This window comes from Oxyura jamaicensis, chromosome 1, assembly GCF_011077185.1.
Source record: "Oxyura jamaicensis isolate SHBP4307 breed ruddy duck chromosome 1, BPBGC_Ojam_1.0, whole genome shotgun sequence".
Lineage (NCBI taxonomy): Eukaryota > Metazoa > Chordata > Aves > Anseriformes > Anatidae > Oxyura > Oxyura jamaicensis.
In genome coordinates, this window is record NC_048893.1 from 179,537,209 (window position 1) to 179,562,376 (window position 25,168).

The 25,168-nt window shown below is 43.9% G+C and overlaps 2 protein-coding genes across 3 annotated transcripts in view; one reads left to right on the forward strand and one right to left on the reverse strand.

Annotated features, from left to right (window-relative positions):
* SMAD9 (SMAD family member 9) overlaps positions 1 to 14,537 on the forward strand; it is a 41,891-nt gene extending 27,354 nt beyond the window's left edge. For both annotated transcript variants that reach the window (XM_035324264.1, XM_035324255.1), the window contains exons 6-7: positions 3,520 to 3,776; positions 8,445 to 14,537. In XM_035324264.1, the coding sequence (XP_035180155.1) occupies positions 3,520 to 3,776; positions 8,445 to 8,588 (401 nt within the window). In that variant the 3' untranslated portion in view covers positions 8,589 to 14,537. The remainder of the gene's footprint in view (positions 1 to 3,519; positions 3,777 to 8,444) is intronic.
* Positions 14,538 to 17,486: 2,949 nt separating this feature from the next.
* On the reverse strand, positions 17,487 to 25,129 carry RFXAP (regulatory factor X associated protein). The gene is made up of 3 exons (XM_035324277.1): positions 24,440 to 25,129; positions 22,112 to 22,219; positions 17,487 to 19,084 (listed from the first exon to the last, which is right to left on the reverse strand). Exons 1-3 carry the CDS (start codon positions 25,127 to 25,129, stop codon positions 18,974 to 18,976), a joined length of 909 nt encoding a protein of 302 aa, XP_035180168.1. The 3' UTR covers positions 17,487 to 18,973.
* Positions 25,130 to 25,168: the final 39 nt, after the last annotated feature.

The following is a 25,168-nucleotide window of genomic DNA, read 5'->3' on the forward strand; positions in this document are numbered from 1 at the left end:
TTAATTGGCTCTTGATAGTCTAGTGTTGAATGACGGTGTACAAGGAAGGTCTGAGACAAATGTGACATAGTTTTAACAAACACCAGTGAACCTGAAGGCTGGTGCAGGAGATACTGTGCTTAACTCTTGGACTTTGCTCCAGGAGGAAAAGAAGGACCTGTGCTGCAAATGTGCTGTGTGAAGCTAGTGTGATGTGTCTAGGACAAGTGTCATGTACTAGTTTGTTGTGATGTGAGCAGTGGAAATGAGTTGCACGTCTAGTTCTAACTTACTCAGAAAACAAGGCAAAGCTTCTCTATCAGCATAAGCTGTCAAAGGGGTGTAGATCAAAGCTGAGCCCAGCCCTAAAAGAAGAACGACAAAAGATCCCGGTCAAAGCTGTCATTTGAGGATGTTACAGCCTGTGAATTTCTGCCCCAAAAGAGGAAGAGACAGAACAGGAAGAATATGAGGTAAATGCTAATGGTCCTCATCCTTTCAAATCTGAAGATGTGTCTTCATTGATTAAAAGTCCTTTTAAATCTCACACTAAGGAATCTGCCCAAGGGAAGGGAGCAGGCTGTCCAGAGAGAAGCTTAGTATATCTGAGATCCTTAATTTTAATGCTCTTCCCTGTTTATGCAAATCTTAAAAAACAAAACAAAACAAAACAAAAAAAAACATGTTCAAGTGGAACAGAAGTGGCACCAGTACAGACCTGCAGAAGAGCACAGAGCAGCTCCAGAAGCCTGGAGTTCAAAGGCATGCTGGACAGATGAAAGCTACTGAAATGGATACAATTGTCACATGTTAACAGGGGAGAAAAAAAGAGTGAGTAAACAAGATTAGCTCAGTAGGATAAGGATATGCGATTGAATTGTCATCTAGTGTATCAGCGTGAAACGGTTTCCTGGAAATACCACATCAAAGCTAAAAACAATCCAGAACACAATGCAACATCTACTAGCAATTGGACCTGTTTCAGCAGTCAGACTTCAAGGACAAAAAGGGGACTTCTGATCAGAGCAGCAAAAAGATGTGGATGCTTGGAGATTGCTGAATCTCCACTTTCTGCAGAGAGCAATGAAATCCTGCTGAAACATATGGACCCTTGATTTGGCCTTCTACAAACATGCATTCAGCTGGATGCCTTCCTTCAGGGTGCTTGTCTCTGGTGAATGAATACCAGAAGAATGGAAATACACACTGACATTTCAGTGCTGCTGTATTTATTGCTTTTAAAAAGTCCACAAGGAAAAAGAAAATTTCAGCCTCTGCTTTCAGAAGTTACTTTTGTGTTTTTGTTATTGCAGTATTCAGTTTGTGTGATGCCTTTGAAAACATTCTTTTTTTCTTTTCCTTTCATTTTTTTTGGAAGTTGGGTACTCAATATATTCTGAAAATCCAGCCTTTAAAGCTTTGCACCTAGAAGTGCAATCACCCTAAATCCAGACTCACACCTGAGGATTTGAGATGTGGCGAATGTTTATGTCCTCGTTCTTCTCTCCTTCCCCACTGTTTGTTTCAGGAAGTTACACGGACTCCATCAGGGTCAGCTAGAACCTTTGTGTTTTTAGTATCTAACGTCCTTCCCTTTCATCCCCCGTCCACAGGAGGGAAAGGAGCCATAGGTCACGTAATAGCAGCCGCAGGGTGCACCTCCCTGTGCTACCTGCCGCAGCTGGACTGGAGCTGGTGACTGGCCTAATGGCGTTGTAGTCTGGCCTCTGTTCTCAGCGCAATACGAGCTTGTGCTGCGAGCCACACCTCCCTGTCACTCACATCTAATTTGAGATCTCGTGGGTGCAGAGAAGTAAAAGTCAAGTGATGGCTTGAAGACAGACTAGGGTTCTTGTCTGAGTCACTCTGGAAGTCTATGGGAGAGTGTATTTTTCCCAGATCCCTTTCCCACTCAACCTGCTTTTTCCCAAACCTTTCCCACTTCTCTTCAGAGGCTGTTTTTGTTTTCAGGATGTGCCGCTGCCCCTTGCTGTCATGACCACAGAATCAGGAACAGAGGCTGGGAACGTGTAACCAGTCTTTTTGAATGAAAGACAACAGGAATGAAGAAAATTATGACTGAATTATTAAGAAGCGTAGTTATCACTAGCTTTGCAGACAGTCCACTTAGACTCTGAATGTGTGCATTTATATGTCAGAGTTTGAATGCCATACCTGGGAGTAGGCAAGATTTCATATTTTTAGTGGTGGTTTTTGTGAGAAGAAAGGACTGAGTTCTTCCACCACTCTGGGCCATTCATCTCATTTTCACAGGATGACTCGGTCTCCTTCACGGTGTGGTTTCATGCTCACGTTTAAGTAGTCTGGGTCCCTATGGCCGTGCTGGCACTGATGAAAATCTCACTGCAAATTAATCTCTGTTGTTTCCTTTTGTTTATTTTTAAGTTAGTTTTCACTGGGTTCAGTTCCCTGACCTGGGTGGCTGCCCAGTCCCCAGGCTTTGCTGCCAGCATGGAAGCAAGTGTGGGAAGAAGCAAAAGGAACAGGGGGAGAGAGAGCCTTTTCAGCAGCAGCACAGACTTCCATCAGTCTGAGCTGGCTGTGAACCTACTCTCTGTGGTGGATGGAGTGAATTGACAGGTTGCTGTGCCTCTCATCATCTACCAGCTAAGGAAGGCATCTACACAATTAGCTTACACCAGATCTCTAACTTTAAGTTTGCCAAATGGGCTAAGAACAATTCTCCTACCATTTTATATTTATTTTCATGCAAGCAGACATCCCGGTGGCGGACCAGAGTCCTTGAATGGATAGAAGTGCTACCATCTTCATTGCCCAAAGGCATGGTAAAAGTTTGGGAGTTAGGGTTGGTAAGGCACTCAGGCACTGACAAGTCCACCAGGAAATCAGTCCGTTTCTTGCTAAAGGTTGCTTTGAACAGGAAAGATCTGGTGAGTAAGTCAGGGACATGCAAATGTAAATATGTGGTTCTGATGTGGTGGATAAAATATAGAAAAGCTGTTTTTAAGTGCACACCATGCTGTGTTTGAACTGCGTGAGATAGGATCTGGTAGTAGTACATAGCATGCAGCAAAGCGGGTCTTGGTCAGCATGCCTGTGCTCAAACCAAATAGATGTGGATGTGTAATGTGTAACAGACTTGTCAGTTCTCTGACAGATTTGATCCGTGCTTTGTATATGGCTGACATATGTTTGACATTTTGTGTGTGTATACATATGTGCATGTGTGTATCATCAAGTTCCATGCTGTTGGGTTAAAGAAGTAAGCCAATTTTCACAGAGAAACAAAGCAAAATATCACATCAGGATTTTTTTTCCCTATACCAATACCTTGAAATACTATTTCTGACAGTTTTCCTCGTAACGCTCATGGGTCCATTGCACAGATACGTGGATATACACAAAGTTTACTGTCTTTTAAAAGCCTGGAATGAAACTGGGTTTGTCTGCCCACACCAGTGAAATAGTTAAACAATTCACAGAACCAAACCAAATTACTGATGTAATGTGTGTTGTGAACAATGGAGTAATAATACCTGTGTTGTTTTCTCTCTCGAGGTGTTCATCTGTACTATGTCGGTGGGGAAGTTTATGCTGAATGTGTCAGTGACAGCAGTATTTTCGTGCAGAGCCGCAATTGTAACTATCAGCATGGCTTCCACCCAGCCACTGTCTGCAAGATCCCCAGCGGCTGCAGCCTTAAGATCTTCAACAACCAGCTCTTCGCCCAGCTGCTTGCCCAATCAGTCAACCATGGCTTTGAAGTGGTATATGAGCTGACCAAGATGTGTACAATTCGAATGAGCTTTGTTAAAGTAAGGCTTTTTTTTTGTTTTCTCTTGCCTTTCTGAAAAGGACAATCCCATCACTTGCTAGCTGTAGTGCAAAACTAGACCTTATCAAATCCTTCCCAAGTAGGAATTTGCACCCAACCTGCAAATTGCAATCCAGACTGCCTGTTTTCTAATATTGCCTTAAATTTGTAGGTGCTTAAAAACAATAGCTTCTGTGGACAGCCTTGAAATATCCTAGACCCCAAACCTGAAGTATTCCGTAGGCTTATGTGGAAAACGAGCAGCGACTGAACGAACGGTGGTGTTCCCCTACTGACTGCATAAGGAGCTCAGCTCAGATGAGTTCAGCAGCATGTAAATGTAGCATGTATCTTAGGCAGTTGTGATCTGTCCCATTGCTACTGCTTTGCAAGGGAGCTTGGTGGAGTCACAGATCTGAAAAAAAATGTCCTTATGTCTCCAGACCAATTTGTAGTCTCATCGTTACTATAAAGTTGTATATATAGAACTGTATACATATATATGTATATGTAACTGTATATATATAGTCAAGAAACACTAGCTCCTCCTTCATCTCCCACTGAGCTTGTTGGGAATTGTCATTGTTTGCCATCTCTCTGATCCCTGGCTACATGTTGTCTTAATTCCTGATCACCAGCCTCACTACCAGAAGGACTTGTTGCAAGCAGAATACAAAACCCAAAAGAACAACTGACCTTCCACATGTTATTTAGAATGAAGCCACCAAAGCCATTACTGTTTCCATAAGAGAAGACGTCTTCTCTTATGGAAGTCCATGTCTTGGAAATCTGAATTTTGCAATCTGACTTCTCTGTGTGCAACATATCAGCCTTTGTGGGAGTTTCTTAAGTCTCTGAATGGCCCTCTGAGTAGAATGAGATCTCTTGAGCTCTTTTAGCACTTAAGATTTACTTGGGTGCCTGTTGTGGCATCTAAACCCCAGAGAATGGTGAGTATTTCAAGACTGTTTACAGATGTGCTAGACTCGGACTTCCTGTAGTGGTGCTGGGAAGAGCTGTCAGCAACGTTCAGCCTCCAGCCTAGGGAAGTTGCACCATTAGAAGCAAGTCGGTCCTGTTAGGTACCATAAGAAATGGCTTGAGTATGTCCGTTTGTCTTGCACGTTTGTCTTTGTACAAATGACTGGATCAAGCTGATTGAATTCGCATCGAGGATATGACAAAACTGCTTGAGGCTCAGTTTCCCTGTATTCTGCAAAGATGAGCCAAGTCCCACACAGCTTTCTGGTCCTGACTCTTTCCAGCCACCACTGGGGACCCATCTGCTTAACTCTAAGAGCATTAAGGTGCCCTGTAAGTTCTCCCAAGAGTCCAAGCCAAAATCTCTGTGCTTGTGACCATGCTGTTGCTTTGTTCTTGGGAAGGAACTGACATCTTGTTCACACGCAAGCATTAGGAAAAAAAAAAAAAAGCAGGCAAGAAACCCAACAAACAACATTTTCTTTAATGGAAGACGTGAATGGGCATGTTGTTTGTAAAGGCAGTGTAGCCAGTTATGCAATATCTTCATTATCTCAGCAACTCAGGGGCAGTCTCTTTGATGTGTTATCTGCCTCCAAGCCTAGCATGGCAGCAGAAGTGGTGGCACTGATGCACTAAATAACACTGCTGCTGTATTATCACCTTGCTTTGTTGAAACAGTAGCAGCCACTATAGTGCCTCAGGCACCAGAAGACCAGTGCAAGGAGTTATTTTGAACCTTTTCCCATGACCTTTGGAAAATGGCTATGCAAATATCACCCAGACTCTTCCTGGCCTGTAAAAAAAACCCTTTCCTGTACTCAGTCTTCTCAAATTATTTCTCTCCCAAGGTGTGAGCCCTGGTGTGTGTTTAGTTCAGGGACAGAAGCACTCTTGGGCATTGGTTATGCAGTGGGCAGAGGAGCATGTTGTCTGTCAGACCCCCAGGAAATGCCACACACCACGAGACCCTAGGTGCAGGGCAGTCCCGTGGCTGCTCCCCAGATTTGTGACCAGGTGCTGCTGGGCAAGCTGAGCTGAAGGGCTGCAGACCCAGCCCTACACCACCAGTGCCTGAGATATCAGCTGGGAGGCAGGGCTGGGCAGGGACCAAGTCGTGAGAAACTTGCCAGGACTGTATCACTCTCCGGAGGCAGGACACGCGACAGAGGGAAGTGAAGCTCCTGTCCTCTCTGCTACCCCTGCTGTGCCCATGGAGCAGCTGGGAGGAGCTCAGCCCTCGGGCACTTCTGAATGTATCATCAGTGAGAGCAGGTAACAATTTCCATCCACACAGCCCTCCTGACAAACCTAGCAAAACCAGGTTGGCTGTTGTCTCTTCTCCACTGGTGAGACAGCTGAGGCACAAACCAGAGAGACAGAGACCTTCACCAGGCAAAGGACCGAAGCCAGTGCCTTCCCTCCCACATTCCTCCAGGTTTTGAGGCTGAGGGGCTGACACATCAGGGCTTGGTCATGCTTCCCAGTGCAGGGCAGCTCAGTGCAGCCCAGTGCAAGGCAGCTTAGTGCTTTGGGACGTGGCTGAACCCTGGCTGTTGTCCACACAAGGAGGGAAGGGGGTGGCAGGAGCAGCAGGCTTCCTCAGCTGATTGCCCCATGGTGAAAAGCTCACTTCTAGACTCCCCCTGTGGGTATCGTTATCCTCTTCCCATCCTCTGTGCAAAACAACAACACAACCTTGCAAATTCTCATTCCCGTCTTAGGGGAGCTCCACCTCTGAGTTCATGTCAGCCTTGGGGCTGAATAAAGCTCCCTGCACCCCGGGAGCCTGTGTGATCTGCTGTGATCTGCTGTGATCTGCGGGAGCACAGGGAGCCCTGCTTCCAGGCATTTGACCCTGTGGCAGCACAGGCAGCAGGGCTGAGGAAGGCGACTGGAAGTGTTTGGGAGCTGCCAGCAGAGGGAGATGCCCAGCCACCTACACGGACTGCCAGAGTCCTCACAATCAGGCAGGTTGCATTTGCAACCTGTAATTCCTATTCCTACAGATTTTCTGTCCTGTTGTTCGGGGGAGATGCATCAACTCCTCTGACACTTGCCCTTCTGGCCATGTTTTTTCCCTGCAGCTGAGGATTTAAGACTCTTAACAAAGTCAGAAGCCTGACAACACTCGAAGAGTGGCATTTCATGCAAACATTTCCAGAACATTAATCTGAGTTGCCTATGAACACAGGCACTTTCTAGCCTGATAAATGTTCTGCAGGGCAGAAAAAATGCTCCCTGATTAAAAGTACTCGTTGGGCTTTGGTGGGTCCATATCTTCACTTTCTGCTCTCTGCCCCTCTTCTCCATTAAGTACAAATGAATTTTATCCAGACCACTTATTATGGCATCTTGTTTTGGTCTTGGTCCGAGTTTTGCAGGTGGTTGTCTAGAGAACTGGCTTCTAGCATCCTCAGTAGTTTCAGTTGTTCAGCACTCTACAATTTAGGTACCTTTGGTAAGCATTGGCATTAATATATCTCCATGTCCCTTTCTTATGACAAAAATCACCCCCTGACTAGCATAACTATAGGGTTCAGCTTCCCTGGTCAGTGGCCCACAACTATAGAGCCTCATCCTGCAGTGGGACTGCATTTTGCAGATTGCCCTGTGGAGATCTGAGCTCTGCTTTGTAAGGGAGGCCAGCAGTTAGCTGTGAGACCTTAGGCTCTTCCTTGGATCGCTCGTGTTTGTGTGAAATCACTGTGCACACGTGTTGTGTCTCCAGAGCTTTGGTACTGGGCTGAAGAGAGGAGAGCAGGAACTGCTGGGTCAGATGCTGAGAGTTATGACATATTTTCTGTAGTTCTGTGCTGGTCAAGTCCTGCGGCACTTTGTTGACCCCTTCACACTGTTCAGGGCATTTACTCAGGTGGCTAAAATCGATCTATCTTGCCAAAACCTGGGCAGAGTGACTGCCCGCTTACCAAGCAGGCACTGTGCCCACTTGAGGTGGGGACTTCTGGTTCTTTGGTCTCCCTGCTAGCACCCCAGGCCCTGGACAGGAGCTCCATGTGCCTTATCTCCCAAAAAGAGCTGGAGAAGTTACTGCAGGGTTTCCCACAGCAGACAGCCAGGAATTCCCGACATGTTCAAGGATAGAAAACCTATGGAAAATGCCTATACGTGAGTTAAGTTTAAGGTAAAGAAGGTAGGGGGAACCTTGCTGGAAGCTTCCAAAGGCTCAGGCAAATACCTAGAACTTCGAGAGTCTCAGACTGGTGGGATGCATCTCTGCTGATAAATGAGGCAGTGCCTGGGATCATTACCAGTTCCTGCTAAAGTGTTATGACAGGGCCTGGTCTGCGTTTTGTCTGTGCCAGACAGCAGCCTGGCAGACTTGCGTGGGCACGTCTCTGGAGCGCAAACAGCAGGGACCATTCCCTACAGGCTGCCTGCAGGCAGCCGAGCTCAGAACCAGGCCAGTCCGTGCCAGCTGGTCTCAGCACCTGCAAGTGTTGTGAAGCACTTTTAATTCAATAGTATAAAGTTCCTGAGAACGGATGGTAATAACCGTAAAGAGGCAAAGTTTTTAGAGAAAATTATCCCTAGGACAAAGCATTATATCCTGGTGATTTGGGTGATGGGCTACCTGCAGTTGTCTTAGTCCAACAGCATTGGATTTGTGATTTAATGTTGTATTCCTTTTAAAGTCTCACTTTTTGGTCCTTTGATGCTTTTGTAGGGCTGGGGAGCAGAGTATCACCGCCAAGATGTTACAAGCACGCCCTGCTGGATTGAGATCCACCTGCATGGACCATTGCAATGGCTGGATAAGGTGCTGACACAGATGGGCTCACCTCATAACCCCATCTCCTCAGTCTCTTAGGAATCATCTCTAGAATTCCCTTAGGATGGATGCTATTGCAGGCAGTGGCTTATAGGATTTCCGGTGAACAGAAGCTTCTATATGTAGATGTATGTAGATGTAAATATTCCTATACATAGTCTACTCTCCTATTTTTTTTTTCATGATGTTTTGTGGTTTCTAGTTACTCTGATGCCAGTACAATAAGTTTAGAAATTCAGGTATAGCATATCTGTTCTCTAGTACAAAATAAGCCAAATTCCTGCAAAAGTGTCAGGCAGTTTCTGTGAGCATCTTCATTCCCCAGCCAAGCCAGTAAATGGTGCGAATTCTCAGCACTTTCACGTGGATTCAGAAACCTGGCTGTAGCTGTTCCTAGTAGGTGAAATTCACCCCTCTGCAGGCAACCAAAGTCAGATCTCGGCACCATTTGTATCCATCGTACATCCTAATTTCAGGTCTAAAAGTGGACCTTAAGTGGTGCACAAGACTTATGTGTAGAGATGACTTTTTTCCAGTGAACTGAAGGACTAAACAGCAATTCCAGTCTGTCTCCCTACGGCAAAGCGCGATGGGACAGCAGATCCTCTGAGGAGCTGAGACCCCTGTCTCCCCTAGGATTTGGCAGGAGCTCGAGATGCCTTCAGCTCTGGAGCCTTATCAGAGCATTCTGGACACACCTGAGTAGTCTGATACTCTTAACACAGTAGTGTACGGTACTGCTGCACTGAAAAGCAACAAGCTCCTAAGAAAAAAAAAGAAAATTTGAAATATATGCCTAGAAGTTTAAAATCTAATTAACTTCCAGTACTTTTTTGCAAAGTACATACATACTTGCATATGTATCCGGCATGTAAACTGAATTCTATCCATTATACAGTATTGATGTAGTTTGTTTTAAAGTTAGGACTAACTGTAGTTAGACTACTGTGCTGATATCAAGGGTACGTCTAAAAGGGACTTGAACTGTGATTCAGAAAAAGGAAATGAAGTGTGCATTGAAGAACTGAGTAATTCATCTTGGGATGGTCTCTGCATTGGGAACAGGAAGCCCCACGCTCACAGGATGCACTGAGGAGGAGGCGTGAGCCAGTCACATCTATTACCTGTGCTGTGCCAGTCCTCAGGATCTGACCGAAACGCTTGGGTTTGACAAAGGGGGCTTCCCTGCCAGTCACTTCGTACATCCCCATGGATGGTTCCTCATCTTAGATACAGGCTTCATCATTTGCAGCGGTTTTGCCTCGCCTGCAGGGAGTGGCGAGGCAGCGTAAGCCACGAACAAGCAAAGAGTGAGTCTATGTGCAAACCTTTTTTTTAAAAAAAGCTCCTAGTCTGTGGTCCTTCTGTAAGCAAGAAAAATTACTGTCCGTACTGTCACTCACAGAGCCAGCCTTTCAAAATGCTGTTCACCTGGTGGCCTTTTTTGAGGAGGCAGGTGAAACCCTACTGCCTTTTGGCAGTCCCTGTTACTTTGCTGAAAGGGTACAGGATTAGCTCCTTCCAGGCATAACAGACCACTGCTTTTTTTTTTTTTTTTTCCCTGTAACGGTCAAAAAGAGTGATAATTTCTCAAAGCTTCTTTGGAACATACTAGAAGTATATTGAGAAAAAAATGTTTTACAGAGAGTTTCTTTTCCTCTCACATGATATCTGGTGCTACGCATTTTACTGCATGATTAGAAGAGGATGCCTGAAATCTTCAGGTCCATCGCATATGCAAACCAAATAACATTCATTGGAAAGACTTGCTGTGTCTTTTAGATGCTATGTAATACCTGTTACGAGGTGGTAATCATGAGGAGAGCAGAAGAATGAGTAAAATAGAGGGGTTACTTCCTTTGAATGCACCATCGGCTGCCTCCAGCATTGGTAGGACACAGAAGGATAAATGATCATTAAGACTGAGCAGTATTTGCAGGTTTTATAGAAAATTTGTAAATGTGAAGAACCCTATTCTGTCACAATTTGCCATCAGTAGTGTCAGTATGGAATAGGAAAAGCTTTATGGTCTCCTGCAGCAATGAAATCCAGTAATAACGTTACACAGAAACTCCAGGCATTTTCCTCAGCTCTGTCTTCAATCTCCCTGATCCTTTATCCTAAATTCATCCTTGCTTTTTAGGCTAAAACCTCCTTCCCTCCTAATATGTAGGGAAGCCTATGGGTTGCTTTTAGACATCTCCAGCACTGTCATCTTCCTCCCAGAGAGCAAAGGTGGCCTTGCTACAGTGCTCCTGCTCTTGAACATCTCCAAAATCCAGTTTCCTGTTGATTCTGCAGAAGAAAAATTATGGTTAGTGAGTGAAGAGAAGCAGGTTTTTCTGAGGCATCATTCGTCTCATCGTAAGGTGTTTCAGGCAGGTCAGATACACTGCACCCTGAGCGTGTTTTGTCTGCCCACTGAGTGCAAGGAGAACGCATGGTCACTAGCTCGGATGTGGGCTGCTACGTTGGACATACCCAGAAGCAGGAGAGGTTGGCCCCTGGAGAGGTGAAACAACTTTCACAGCCTGGCAGTGATGCTTGCTTAGTAAGTGTCTGTGTTTTTCAGTGGAAGTTGGTAAATTCAGAGCAGCTTTTCCTTTCCTGTATTTCTACTCCTTTCTCTAATCCTCATATCCTCATGCAGATAGCCCTTCTGGCTTCACTGCAACCCATACTTGCATCTCATTAAAGGCATTTCCCTTCCTTTTTGATCAAAGTCTCTCTTCAGAGTCCTCTCTTGTATACAAATTGAGATCAATTAAAAATTTGGTTTTATCATAATTTACAGCAAGGCAACTTTGTATCTCACTGTAATGAGATCCAAATATCACTGTAATGAGATCCTTCCTTTTGGAAGGAGATATTTTCTGCTGAAATATCTTCATGAACCTATCAACCTATATTCAATTTAAAGCCTTTAAATGCACTCATTAATAGTCGAGCTTTTGAGATGGACTTCCTGAGAGATTTAAAACCACTTAGGGGCAGACTGCTTACTTGAGGGCAGCTTTTTTCAAATGTTTTTGCGATCCATCAACAATCCAAACCCTCTTGAAGGTTTCTGTGGATAAATACCATGCATCATCAGGCAGTGATGGGCGTTGATCAGGCGGTGGCGTAAAGCACATCCATCACGGTACCAGACCACTAGCTTTTCTGTTGAGTAGTCAAGAGACGACTGCTTAATTGCGGCCAGTTCTCCAGCAGCACCAGTATTAACGTGCCATTTGCATCCAGAGGTGACCAAAGCAGCTACAGCACGCTGTGTGATGCCATTCAGTGCCACTGTTGCTCTGACTGCTTAGGCCCCGACCTTGCCCTGGAACAGGTGATGAGGTATGTTGGAGCAATGGCTGTAGCATTCAGAAGTGCAGCACATGCTTTTTCTCCCCGTCAAACCCTTCCTTACAGACAACCCAGCTGGCTATGCCTGATGGTGTTTTCACCCACAGCATGTCCAGGCAGCCCCCGTGCTTTGAAGGCTACACTGAGTTGACTTTTCACAAGGGCTCTGCAGTGTGCTTGCCAGTATTCCTGTAAAGCCACAAGCATCTTTACTCATCAGTATGTCGTGTTTTGCCATGCTCGGTCTGTGTTAGCAACAAGAATGGGAACTGTGGCCCCGAGTAACATCAGCTGGAGTCAAAGAAATTCCTTCCATGTCTCCAGCAAGTGCTGTGCCAAGCCTTTCAATACCCTGAGCAGCCTCTAAGTGGTCCCTGCGTTGAGCAGGGCATCGGAGTAGATGCCCTGCAGAGATCCCTTCCCGTTTACATTGCTCTGTGGTTCTGTGCAGACACCCGGTGCTAACGGGCCGCCGCAGGCAGGAGCTCTCTGCTAGCAGAGACAGTGTCAGGATGAAGCATGGTTATTTATCCTCAGCTATTTTTTCACGAGTTCAATGCAGGACAGAGTTGCTAGGTATTAATGTTCCCTCAGTATAAAATCTGCGCTGGAAGCACCTCTCACTGTAAACATCATCTCCACTGCACAGCTCTTAAAGTGGAGCAAATCAGGCATTTGTGTCTAACTTTATCTCATCTGCCTTTGTTCCTCCTCACAAACCTACTGAACACAGCATGTCCCGTGTGCTCCCCAAGCCAAAGGCGAGTTCATTGCTCAGGAGAAGCCAGAAGTTACTTGACCTTCAAGGTCAGTGTGCTTCCCTGAGAGCATGGAAGAGGTTAGGTCACCATCTGTTAAAAGTGAGACTGAAGATAGAGTTGGTCCCATCTTGCAGTAGGGAGAGTGATTATGTGAGGCTTTAGATCTGTGAACAAAACACTTCTCAACCTGGAGACTTCACTGCAGCCACTGAAAGAGGGCTGCTTCTTGGTGCAGCTCTGGGAGTACCTTTCTGCAAAGTACAGAAAGCCAGAATGGGCATTTAGTCTTTGTTAAGCAGAGAGAAATCGCTTAGTGTCTCTAGTGTAGACTCTTCTGCATGTGCACCAGCACAGGACTTTAGTTTGTACTGATCACCAACTCTCAGGAGCTCCAGAGTGGCCAGGAGTGACCAAGAGCCTGTTCCCTGTTCACCCCAGGGCTTTCCAAACAGTTTGCCTGGGGGCACCTTATGTTACATTGCCATATTGGTGCCACATTTATCTGCCAAGGAGGCGAGATGTCTGAGAGCCCTGTCAGGAGGATGCTTCCACTTGTACCCAAGCCATGCTTGCAAACTTGGTGCCTGTACAGCTGATGAATCTAAGTTGCAGGCCACGTCTCTTATGCAAGGTAGACATAACCACTAATTCCTCCAGAGTCAGCTACTCTTCCATTATAGCCAATGTGAACATTTGCAGCTATTTGTGAACGGTTTTTAGATCTTCAGTCATAGTGTTTTTATTATCCATGGATGCTGCTATTTTATATTCCGTGTTAGTCTTCAAATAATATTGCATATGAATAGCATAGGAAGAAATAGACCAACCAGTTAATAATTTTAAATACAGACCTCATCAGCAAAGAAAAGCTAGAAAAAAAGTTGGTAAAGTCTGACCCCTTGCACTTTCACTGTAGTGAGCACATCATCTGTTTCGAAGTGGTTTTTTGATGCTGAAGTGTGTGTTACATCTTACTAATTCAGATATGTCCATGAGATGCTTTGCAAACAGGAGAGCAAGGGAACAAACGTAACGACGAGCAGAGATAATGCACCTCTAGATACATTTTTTTCACTTATTCAAGTAATTGGAGTTCATTTTAATTATTTATAATACTAAGTACGAGTTAAATGTACCACAGTGTATTTTCTCCAATCAATTCAGTGTTAGCAATTTAATCCCTCATTTCAGTATCGCCTCTGCCATTCAAATTGGGCTGAGAAGTGGGACAAAAAAAAGAAACAGGCCTTTTTGTGTGGATCATAAAACTTGCAAGGATGTATGCAACCAAGGGGCCATAACGGTGGGTTTGAGCAAGGTCTGTTTTCTTTGTGTTAAGTACTAGCTGTCACAGCCTGGTACAAAAAAGGGAAATGTGAAACACGTAAAGATTTAATGGTACCACTTCTGTCTACGAACAATTCTGCCCTCTCTTCCATCGCAGTCAAGGCAAAACTTCTTCACCACTTGGAAGAAGAAAGTAAATAGTATTCACAGTTAGTGATATTCTGTACAACAGTGTGGATCACTGTGTAAATACATCTAGTTGGACTCTTGCCTCTTGAGAACAAGAAATCTGAGACATACTTTCAGGAGTCTGAGAGATCAGGGCAGCTCAGAGTCCTCTGATCAGCCCCAGAGTACTCTAACCCGTGCTCTGGCGTATCAAGAATACAACTGCTAATCAAGTGGATGATTTCACCAGTATTCCTACTGCTGCGTCTGCTTTGAGGCATCCTGAAGTCATATTTAGCCTGATGTTTGAACAGTACACTTTTTAACACACTCCATTTTCTTTGGCTGGAACTATTCTATTGTAAAAGGGATTATTCACGTCTTGTGTTTTACTGTTAATAAAGTATTTCTGATTTAAGAACGCCTTCTCTTGTTCCTTTTTTTTCCTCTTTGAAAGAGATTGGCCTCAGTGAGCTGTAGATCCCAGTTTGATTACGAGTATCTTTTGAAAACAGAGCTTTTAGAAAGCCTTTACTCGTGTAAGTACGTCTTAAGAAAGAGGATCAGAATGGGGTGCTAAACACTACAAAACAGATTGAAAATTAATGTGGCATTAAATTTGCCAGTTACAGTAATAACACACATACCTCGTTAACTTTCCTGCGGTAGATGTGAAGATGCAAGAGGTTGGTTCCACTTACTTTCAGATGAAGCCACCCAGATCCTGGCAGGCAATTACTGAGTAGCAGTGACGCTGCCATGTGACAGAAGCTCTAGCTGTGGGCCAGCAGATCCGCATTACTGGAAAGACGGATTTGCAGTAGTGCAGGTCACAAAACACTCAAGGAAAAAGGTAGGTAGAGTAAGAATGTATTGTTCTTTGTTATAAAAGGCAGGTTTCATCTTCCTAAAAATCAGAATTTGTGTTCTGCAATAGCAGAAGCGTGGGAGTTGGACAGGTAATGGTCTTGGAGCCAGGCAGACACTGCTGGGGTCACACACAGAGAAACCCATCTAACATTACCTGAACAGCACAGCCCTGTTATCAGCACATCTGATGTCTACACCAGGCTGTGAGGCACTGGTATCACGCATCATTGGAAGCACAGGACAGCTGAGATGCACATCTCTATGAAGATCTTAAAATTTCATTTATTTTGAGGTAACTCATTCAGCACTATCTTAACACTCCCTGTGTCCCTTTTCCACCCTGTACTGCCCCAATGCCTACGCACACCATCTCCAAGTTTACCTTGAAGCTAACTTCAGAGTTCTTCAGAGAAATTTAGGTTAGTGAATGAGAAGCAACTGAAATAGAAGCTCTTTTTAAATGAGTCAAAGGAACCTGTCCAATGAAAACATTTGGATAAAACACAGTTCCTAAAATTAGCAGCTCTGAAGAATTGTTTCTAAAACAGTTACATTTTTTTGCAAATAACCACCCGTCCTGGACAAGATCTAGGGGCTGCCTGGTGGATTCACTGCTGAGCTGCTAGGAAGACCCATCGCGTGTGCCTCTATGTTCCAGCAGCCCTGTTCATCTCAAGTTGCTGTGGAGAAGGACTGAGAGGACCCATTTGTGCTTCACAAGCCTGGGTGAGTGCTGTGTGACTATTTGGGTGCTGGTACATGCATCGTCTTTTGAGCTGTCTAGCCAGTCCATGCTAGTTCTGTGTGTGTGTGTCCGTCCGTCTGTTAGAAATATGTGCTCTCAGCTATGGCTGAACCTGAGAACACAGACCTGAGGCAGACCCGCATCTACCAGTCTGCAGTAGGAAGGTCCCCCTGGGTCTCAAGAACTGCTGAATTTGGCTGTCTTCTAAGAAATGTGGTCTGCCACAAAACTAGGAATTGTAAATATGAGTAGTATGCAGTGCCTCTGTCACTGCCCACAGGATAACCCTAGGAGAAAAGTTCTTTTTAAAAAACAAAACAAAACAAACAAACAAACAAACAAACATGAGCCTTTGGTTAAATTTCATTTGGAAGCTTGTTCCAGAGGTAAAGGATTATCAAGTTTGCTTAGATGTGGTTGTTTCCATCAGATCTATTGCCATAGTGATTTATAACTTACTTTAGATCTGAGAACTGGTAAAATAAAACAAGAATTCTGACATGCACATGTGCACTATACTAGATAACAGGCAGTTGATCTGTATGAAGTGCTTGCAAAATGCACCTATACAATTTACTACTGACACGATATTCAGGCATTGCACTGAGCTCTGATTTGCAGATGCTTGTACATCTCATAGTTTAAGGACAGCACGTGGAAAGTTTCCTTGAGATACTGTCAGAAGCAACTGCTGTGAGATCAACACCAGATGTTATCTCTGTAAATTGGGACAGATACCAGAACAAAATAATCATATGAATATAAATCTCACCCTATAAAGTTATTAGTGTCAACATGACTATAGGTTCAGCTTTCACCTTTTTCATTTTCTCTTCCACCTCATATTTCTGTTCCTGGTAAAAACATGGGCCTGCTGCTCAGTGGGGCGGGACACCTAGTGAAAGGACACAGAAGAGGCTGAAGTACCTAGTGCTTCTTGTCTCTGGGTTTTGTCTGGTAAGACTTGTCCTCTCCACGCCCAATTCCTCAAGCCTGCTAGCAGCATCCAAGAGTGAAGCAGTAACAAAAGGGGGGGAAGACACAGCTTCGGACTGGTTACACCACTCAGGACACGCACAAGTCCTTGAGACCAGATTGGATGCAATCACGGGTGCTGCAGGAGCTGGCCCGTATCACTGCATGGCCTCACTCAACCATTTCTGAAAGGTCATGGTGACCAGCGGAGTTTCCTTATCTCTAGAAAAAGGAAAATATTACACCTGTCCTCAACAAGGGAAGGAAGAGAAATCTAGGAAACCACATGCTGCTCAGTCTCATCTCAATTCCTGGAAAAGTTATGGGGCAAATCCTCCTCTTCAACTGAAGTTTCTGGAAGCATTTCATTGTAATCAAACTTGTTCATTTGATAAAAGCAAATGTTCTCAGAGCATACATTTACTCTGAAGCATGTTCTACATGTGGACATCTTCCTTGCAAAAGAACTGAAACAAACTTCTTGAGAATTTAGTAGTAACAAACATTATGTTAAAATAAGAACAGAAATGGGAAAGCTACAAAAGAAAAAAACAGTGAAACCAGTAAAGGCCAGACTGGGTACCTAGAATTACTTCATTCTTTTAAAAACATTTAATGAACATTTACTTTCATGAGCTGACCATCTGAAATAAGAACAAAATACTTCCTCCTCTAAGTTCAGCCCATTATATTTTTGCATGTATTCTGAAAAAAGTAATTTCATATTGCTTAAAGCAAAAGTAACTTTGTCTATGTCATAAGAGTGTGGGAAAATAGAGGTTTTAATGTCACCTACCCAGAGCTAGCCATTTTAATATAAAATAAACAACAAAGCAACATACAAATGGAACAGTACAAAAAAATAGTTTTCGTTAAAAAAAAAAAAAACATAGATTTACTCAAACACTTATTGGTCCAGAACTGTTGGTACAAATTTTTTAGATCTCTTTTTAAAAGAACAGCTTGCACAGTACTAAGTACAAGAAATCCCTACTGAACAATTTCTATAGATACACAAAGCAAGCTTATAAAATGTGTAACACTAACAAACACTCCTGAACAGGCATTATTCAGCAGATCAAACTGCTGCTGCAATATCAAAGTAGCACTTTAATAAGCATCTCCACCATTCAGACAACCTCTGTTAGGAAACGTGATTTAATACAAACTCTGATTTAAAGAAAAAATTTGGGATTCAATATTTACATAATACAGCATATGGATTTTTAACCAAATCAATTTTAAGTTCATCTGAATTGGCTGAAAACCTGAGAAGTCCAGCACTCGAGCTGATTAGGTATCTGTTGTCTTAATCAAATAATTCTAATCATACTTATTTTGGGAAGAGAATACAAAAAGGAAACACGCACAATTGCATTTTACGTTTTGGATGCATTTACTCTTAAAAGCCTTAAGCATTTCAGTTAAAGAGCTTTAATCTGTTTCCACTCACAGGTCAGAATATCGTTCATTTTTAAATAAGTTGTGATACGTGATTTCATGCATTAACAGGTTGGTCCTTAGAAATAACTACACAAAACAAGGTCCAACTCTCCACTGCATAGGTTCCACCTCTAAATCTTCTTAAAAGTACTTTTCTGTTTCTCCGTTTTGGAGATTAACACAAATCCCTTTACATGCGTTGTACAGACAGTGAAGTGTTTCAAGCCTACTTAACTTGCAAATAATGAATATATGGCAGGAGGATCACTCAGTTTGGACTTTTCTGAGCCACCAGCAGACTTCTTGATGGCACATTGTCTTTAGTGCAAGATTCTACTGGACATAAGCTTCTCGTATCCCTGAGGAATTACTGTTAGGTCATGCCACTGGCTGGCTCAGAGGGGGCTTTTTATTTCACAACTTCCATAGAAAGTAGCTGACTTCCTTCAATGATTGTCATCAAAGAGTGACTTGTTTAAGAGTAAACCTTTACATAGAAAAACGTTAATTTAGTGGAAGACTTTGGTAGGAAAAGGGTGTACAGCTGAGTATTACTGATATAAACAAATTTTCACTTAAAAAAAAAATCAAACATTACAATTAATTTTTAAAAAGAATCAAAAAATAGACTCCTCCAGATTTGCTCACAAGTTTGCAGACATCCAAAAGCAGCTCAAAACCTCAAAAGTGCAAAGAGACAAAACATGTAACAGCAGCAATCTCTCTTTTCCTTTTAACATTGAGATTCTCTATATTTAAATAAAATATACATCCTAATCCTCCTTCAGCACCAGACTCATTTGCAGGTCACTAATCTGTTCTGATTACCCAGGTGCTCCTTGAAACTGCTGCTGTCGTTGCTCCAAAGCCTGTTGACTTAACAGCTGCTGCTGTTTCTGTAGGAACTGCACGACTTCTGGACTTCTCAGTAGGGACTGCAAGAAGGAGAAAGGGGACTTTATTTTAAAGAAAGTCATTTCTTTCATTTAAATTATCTGCCATAGTGATAAATTACAAAGCACGCTCACAAGGAAACATCTCAAAGCTGTTTCAGGACATCAGCAGGTAACCACGACCAGCGTTAACGTACATTCTAAAAGCAGCTTCAAAATTTAAGGAACAAAACCATACAGAACAGCAACATTTGTAATCTACAGACATTGAAAACAATGTCAGCCTCTCAACTGTGCTTCAGTTTTGAGCCAATTTCCAAATTCCCTACTACAGACAGTACTTCTGAGCTATAATAAATATAAATTAAGTATTGTAATTCTGTAGCAAAGCTAAACTTCACCGAGTACTCCGTAATTTTCCAACATTTCTCAAAAAAAAGTAGCCCAGCCACAAGGAATGTATTAAAAAAAAGAAAACTGCCTTCAGTCAGAAGACAGATCATTTTAGATACTCTTACATCTCATCACCTATCCTAGAATAGGAAAGCTAATTAGGAACAGATTAGTCAAATGCATCTGAAAACTTTCACTGCTCAGAGACAATGAAACCGCTTATTATTTAACATGAGATTTTAAGAATAAACTCCTTTTAAGGCAGATTAAATGAAAGTGAATGAGTAGAAATTTGCTAAAATAGGAAGTGAAATGAGAAAAAAAAAAAGCCCAAGCATGCAGACTGACATTTCCCAGCAGCGTTGTTTAAACTGGCACAAACATCTGCAGTCTGCCATCTCATCTGAATGGTTCATTCTCATTCCTGCACGGTGGCAGCACTAGTGTTTGTAAGGTCAAATGGCAAATGAGGTGGAAAATAGATCAAAAGTCAATGCAGAAAAAAAAGTGTGATTTTCAGCAGAATTAATTCCCTAGATTGATTGTTCATTGTGCACAGTCACTTCATGAAGGCAACCGAAGAGGTCCGAAGAGATACTGCAACTCTGCAATTCAGATTCACACTGAAAAGGACCTGCAGCTTCCAGGAAAGGGTCAGAACTTTATACTGTTAGGAGGCAATTCTGCAGAGATTGTAACTTAAAAACAAAACTAAACTAACCAAAACAATGTTGCATACAACTTTAACCTAGAGCTGAATAGGTCAGACTACAAACAAGCTGTCTCACTGAACGGACACGCAGCAGGCTTTTCCATAGCTTACATTTGCTTACACTGGTTATTTCTCAGTAAGAATTTCGTAACTTACTGCTGTTTTATGCCATTTTATCCTCCCTGACTGCTACAGCCTCTCAAGCCAGAGGCCAGCTCCTCCTCCAACACCTTGTGGCTTCTCAGCCCTCGCCTCTCCTTTCTACCTCTTCATCCAGGGCGAGCTGCACATCCAGGCACACAGGGGCCACCACAAAAGCCTCTCCTCTCCTGACAGAGATGAGCACAACATGCAAGAAACTTATGAGCAAGCACAAAGGACTTTGCTCTTCCAAGTGATAAACCTGCAGACAGCTACCAGTGACAGCAGTAACATTCACGTGCCCAACATAGGGTATGAGCAGCCTCAGATGTGAGAGGCCACGAATATTTTTTCTGGGCCACCACATGTCCTTTAGGCCTGGTGTTGTGCAGATACATGTAAAGCAAAGGATAAATTCCAGAAGGAATAATGCTGACCATCTGAAGCCGAGTCAGAGCTGAGAGATAGAAACAGGAAACATCAAACTGAATCTGAGTCTCAGTTCCCCAGAATAATGTAAGGAAACCTTGATTCTCAAAGAGCCTTGACACAACTCTGAGCACATGCTCTCAACATCTATTTATTCCATGAGCTTCTGGTTGATATACCAGAAAAAAAGATGTTTCATTAATAAAAAAGCTTTAAAATTTAATTAAAAGCCACATTAATTTGAACAGCCAGGAAGGGGAACAACAGTTCAGTAATCAGGGCATGACAACATATGATGGGAAAAATAAAGTTCATAGTTCAACTGAAGAGCTACAAATACCCCCCCAAGTTTTAGAAATAACCATCAGATAGGTCCTAATACTGAGAATTCATCCAAGAAAATAAGTCTGTACAGCTGTATACTTAAAACTTCCATGATGAAAACTTCAAGACTTCAAATTTGAGCTGGAAAATTTGGGCTGGATGTTCAAGAAGCATTCTGACAAGGCTCTCAGAAACATGGTCTGATTTTTAGGTGGTCCTTTGGGGACCCAGGAGTTGGACTTGATTGTCCTTGTAGGTCCCCTCCAACTTGGGATGTTCTATGATTCTCTGAAACTTCTGAACAAGCACTACTACACTTTAATGACAATTGTTAAATTGCTTTGTATAGGTAACAGAGCAGACAAACGGTTCAATTAGTTTCTGGATGAAGGAGATTTTTTTTTTAAAAACAACAACAACAACAACAAAGAAAAACACAATGAAGTAGAAAGAATTGCAATGAAGCAGCACAAGCAGTGGTAAGGATTGCATTATTGCCATTCATTAGGCTCAATTATTTCAATATAGTTACAGGAGCAACGGAAGCAATACAAAACTTACAACATACGTAATTCATGCAGTCTACAAATATCACACACGGTACTGTTTGCTTACAGCTTCTTTATCAGCAAATATATATGCAGTTTTAAGTGTGATACCACAATAAACCTACAACTTTTAAAACACACTATAGTAAATAAAGCTTACAGGAGACCTGAAGCCCATGCACTGTTCTGTCTGAAGCTTTACAGGAAAGTCAGGTTAACATGTTAAAAACATCTCAGTTATACAGTAACTATTTACCCTAATGAAACAACTACACCTATTTAGTACTACCAAAATATTCAGCTTCAGTTAACATGGCAACCATCAATAAACTCCATCCCCTTTGTATTCTTCATGCAGAAGCAGAGACACATCTGAACTGCAGCATATTTCAAATTTGAAAACATGCACGTGCAGTGTATGATCACTGCGCTGATTTTCACCTTTCACAAGGGTGACAGTTAAATGTTGCTGCACTGCCTTTATTTATGGGAGTTCAAGACCTCCAAGAAAACAAAACTTACCAGCCTCTTTTTATTCAAGACTTGTTCTAGAAGAGTAGGTCTTGCTGGGCGATCTCCAATGGAGCCTGTTCTCTGTTTTGTAACAGAAACTGAGCCTTCAACACAATCCTGTACATTAAAGAAAACAAAATAACAGCAAAGTGAGACCATAAAACCTAGTATCATACACTTCTTACCACAGAAGAGTCCTGAAAGAATCTGTTTGCACTATTAATCTGCAGAAGAAAATAACAGCACTAGAATGGGTATGTATTTATTCAAGAACCAGCCTGTTTTCCTTCCCACATTATTTTCCTTATTCCATCACTCACAGTGACTGCAACTCCAGCAACACAGCTGAGTTAGCCTTCTAAATTGCAAACCTAACCAAGTTACTATGGCCAGCTACTGAATTTATTTGATTGCATTTCTTAAGGGTGAACTCATTTAAAACACCTCGGTCTCTAGTTTGCATAAGCGCATTATATTTAGCATTTAAAATCAGATGGGAATAACTACATTTTTCATTGCAAAACAAAACAGACCAGAATACTAGTATGAACTTGTTAAAGCCACGGGCAAGAGACAGTAAGATCCGCATGCTTTTTGTTTGTATGTTTGTTCTGTTCCCTGTACAATCACCACTCATGAATTAGGCCGTCTTATAAACAATGTAGCTCTATGACCTTCTGTAAAGAAAACATTAATGTTTTGGAAAACTTCAATCATCATGCTAACCCTATGTTTATAAAATTCACATCTTACTGACACTCTGACTCAAGGTGTTTGCCAAGACCCCCAAACACACTATCAGCACTGCAAAATGGCACACCCAGTTTATCACGAACTATCCTGTTTTCTTCTGCAAGTTCAGGCCTTAATTTCTACTATTGCGTGTTGGTTTCAGCATTACAGAAGTGGGAAAAGCAAGCCCTCTCTTTTCCAACACGCACTCATCACTACTTCATGCTACAGATCAAAGAAAACTTAACACATCACTACACATAATACTGCCACTGTACCTTAATGTCCCATTTTCTGAGCTATGGCAAGTATTTGTTTAGTCACATCATGAACTATGCTGAACTATTAGGAAATGAAGAGAGAGGAAATCACACCAGTCTGTAAATGTTCACCCACATCTTGAATACAGCAAGCAGTGCCTGTCCTCTCATCTAAGACAGAAGTAGCTACTACAAGCACAGAAGATTCACAGAACAACAACAAGGACAATAAAAGCACACGTGTGTTTACTCAAAAACAAGCACGTTATGCCTTTTCATTATGGGAAGGAAATAACTTCGAGGCAAGCCTACCAAGTTAACTGTCACGGACGGGATGGGAATTAGTCACTCAGTGAACTTTCTAATGCAGGAACTAAGAGGCAAGCTGAGCCAGTAGCAGTCAGGTTCAAAACAAACAAGGGGATCATTCACCAGGTAGCAGACCTGAGGACACTGTCAAAATACAACAGTGCTGACAGTTCATGGCACGGTCACACAACTCCAAACAGCTGCAATGACAAAAAAAAAAAAAAAAAAAAAGGCCCCTTGTAGTAGGAGCGTCCATCTGTGTCAGGTAAGCAGCTTTATTTTTCCTTCTGACAACCACTATTCCGTACTTGTCCTCTCAGGCACAAATTAACCAGCACCTTCAGAAGTAAAACCATTCCGGTCTTTTTTTAGGTCTGAATACAAATTATTAAATGCTCCCTAACTCATTACTGCAAGCAATCCTCAGAAGCAGCGCTGCCTCGATTGAATCGCAAACCAATAACCAAAACGATCTAAAAAGCTGAATGCTAACATCAGCTCTACCCCTGACAAGCTCTATTCCCCCATCTAAGCAATACACACAAGTTTTTAGGAACAAGTATGAAATATTAGTGTTCTAACTAGTTAAGTAAATGTCATTTATATAAAAATATATAATGCTTATTTAAAATATAAATATGAAATAACCATCTCAAAGAACGTGCGTGGCTGATTCCAGCACACAATGTGCCCTGGTGCCCAGTGGCCGCTGTTCCTGTGGTCCCCCACACTTCAACCAACTGGGCATGAAGACTGACAGCTGTCTCTGCCCTACACTTTCGCCTTTCCTCCTAAGAAATAAACACACACAGCACTGCGAAGCAACACTTCTGGGACCTTCTGTCATTGTATGCTGCTGCTGCTACCGCTCAGAGAAGAAGAAATGGGGTTGCTCTTGTGCCTGAAGCAGAGCGAGCTCTGTGGCTGCCCACACGGCCCCCGCCCCCGTGCATCAAAGGCCCCACAACACCAAGCCCCCCCCGGCTACATCGACCAGCAGACACCCCCCCGGGGCTCACACACCCCCGTGCCTCACCTCAGCCCGCGGGCCGCCCCCCGCCCCGGCCCCGCCGCCTCCTCCTCCTCCGCCGCCGCCCCCCAGGGCCTGGTCGTTCTTCTTGCGCTTGTACTTGTCCTTGTACATCTTGTTGCGGTGCCGCTTGCACATCCAGGGCTTGCGCTGCTTCGCCACCTGCGTGGTGGTCTCGCTGCAGCCCTGGTAGGTGCAGCTCTTGCAGTCGCCGCCCGCCGCCGCCGCCGCCGCCTCGCCGCTGGAGGAGGAGGAAGAGGCGGCCGCCGCCGCCGCGGCCGCCTCCTCGTCGTCCAGCTCCTCCGGGCTGGCCGTGCTCTCGCCGCCCGCCGCCTCCTCCCCAGCCTCGGCTTCGCCGGGACCCAGCTCGTAGAACAACATGAGGCCGCCCGCACCGGGGGTGGGCTGCGGCGGCGGCGGGGCGGCGGAGCCCTGCAGCGGCAGCACCCCCCCTCCAGCCGCCGCCGCCTCCTCCTCGCCGCCGCACGGCTGCATCACGAGCAGCGCCAGCTGCGGCGGCGAGGAGGAGGAGGAGGAGGCGGAGGAGGAAGGGGGAGCGACGGCGGGGCTGGCCCGCAGGGCGCCGGTCACCGGGGAGCGAGGCCGCCGCTCGCAGCCGCCGCCGCCGCCCCGCGATCGCCGCGCAGGCGTGGCGGGGCCGCGCAGGCGCCGCGGTGGGCAGGCGGTAGGCGCCATCTTGCCGTGGGGTGGGAAGGCGGGCTGCTGCTGCAGGGA

Coding starts and splice junctions, on each gene's coding strand:
- RFXAP (XM_035324277.1), bottom strand. CDS start 25,129: ATGGCGCCTACCGCCTGCCCACCGCGGCGCCTGCGCGGCCCCGCCACG. Junction 22,220..24,439: donor GGGGCGGCCCGCGGGCTGAG/GTGAGGCACGGG, acceptor TTTAATGTACAG/GATTGTGTTGAAGGCTCAGT. Junction 19,085..22,111: donor TCTTGAATAAAAAGAGGCTG/GTAAGTTTTGTT, acceptor TCCTTCTTGCAG/TCCCTACTGAGAAGTCCAGA.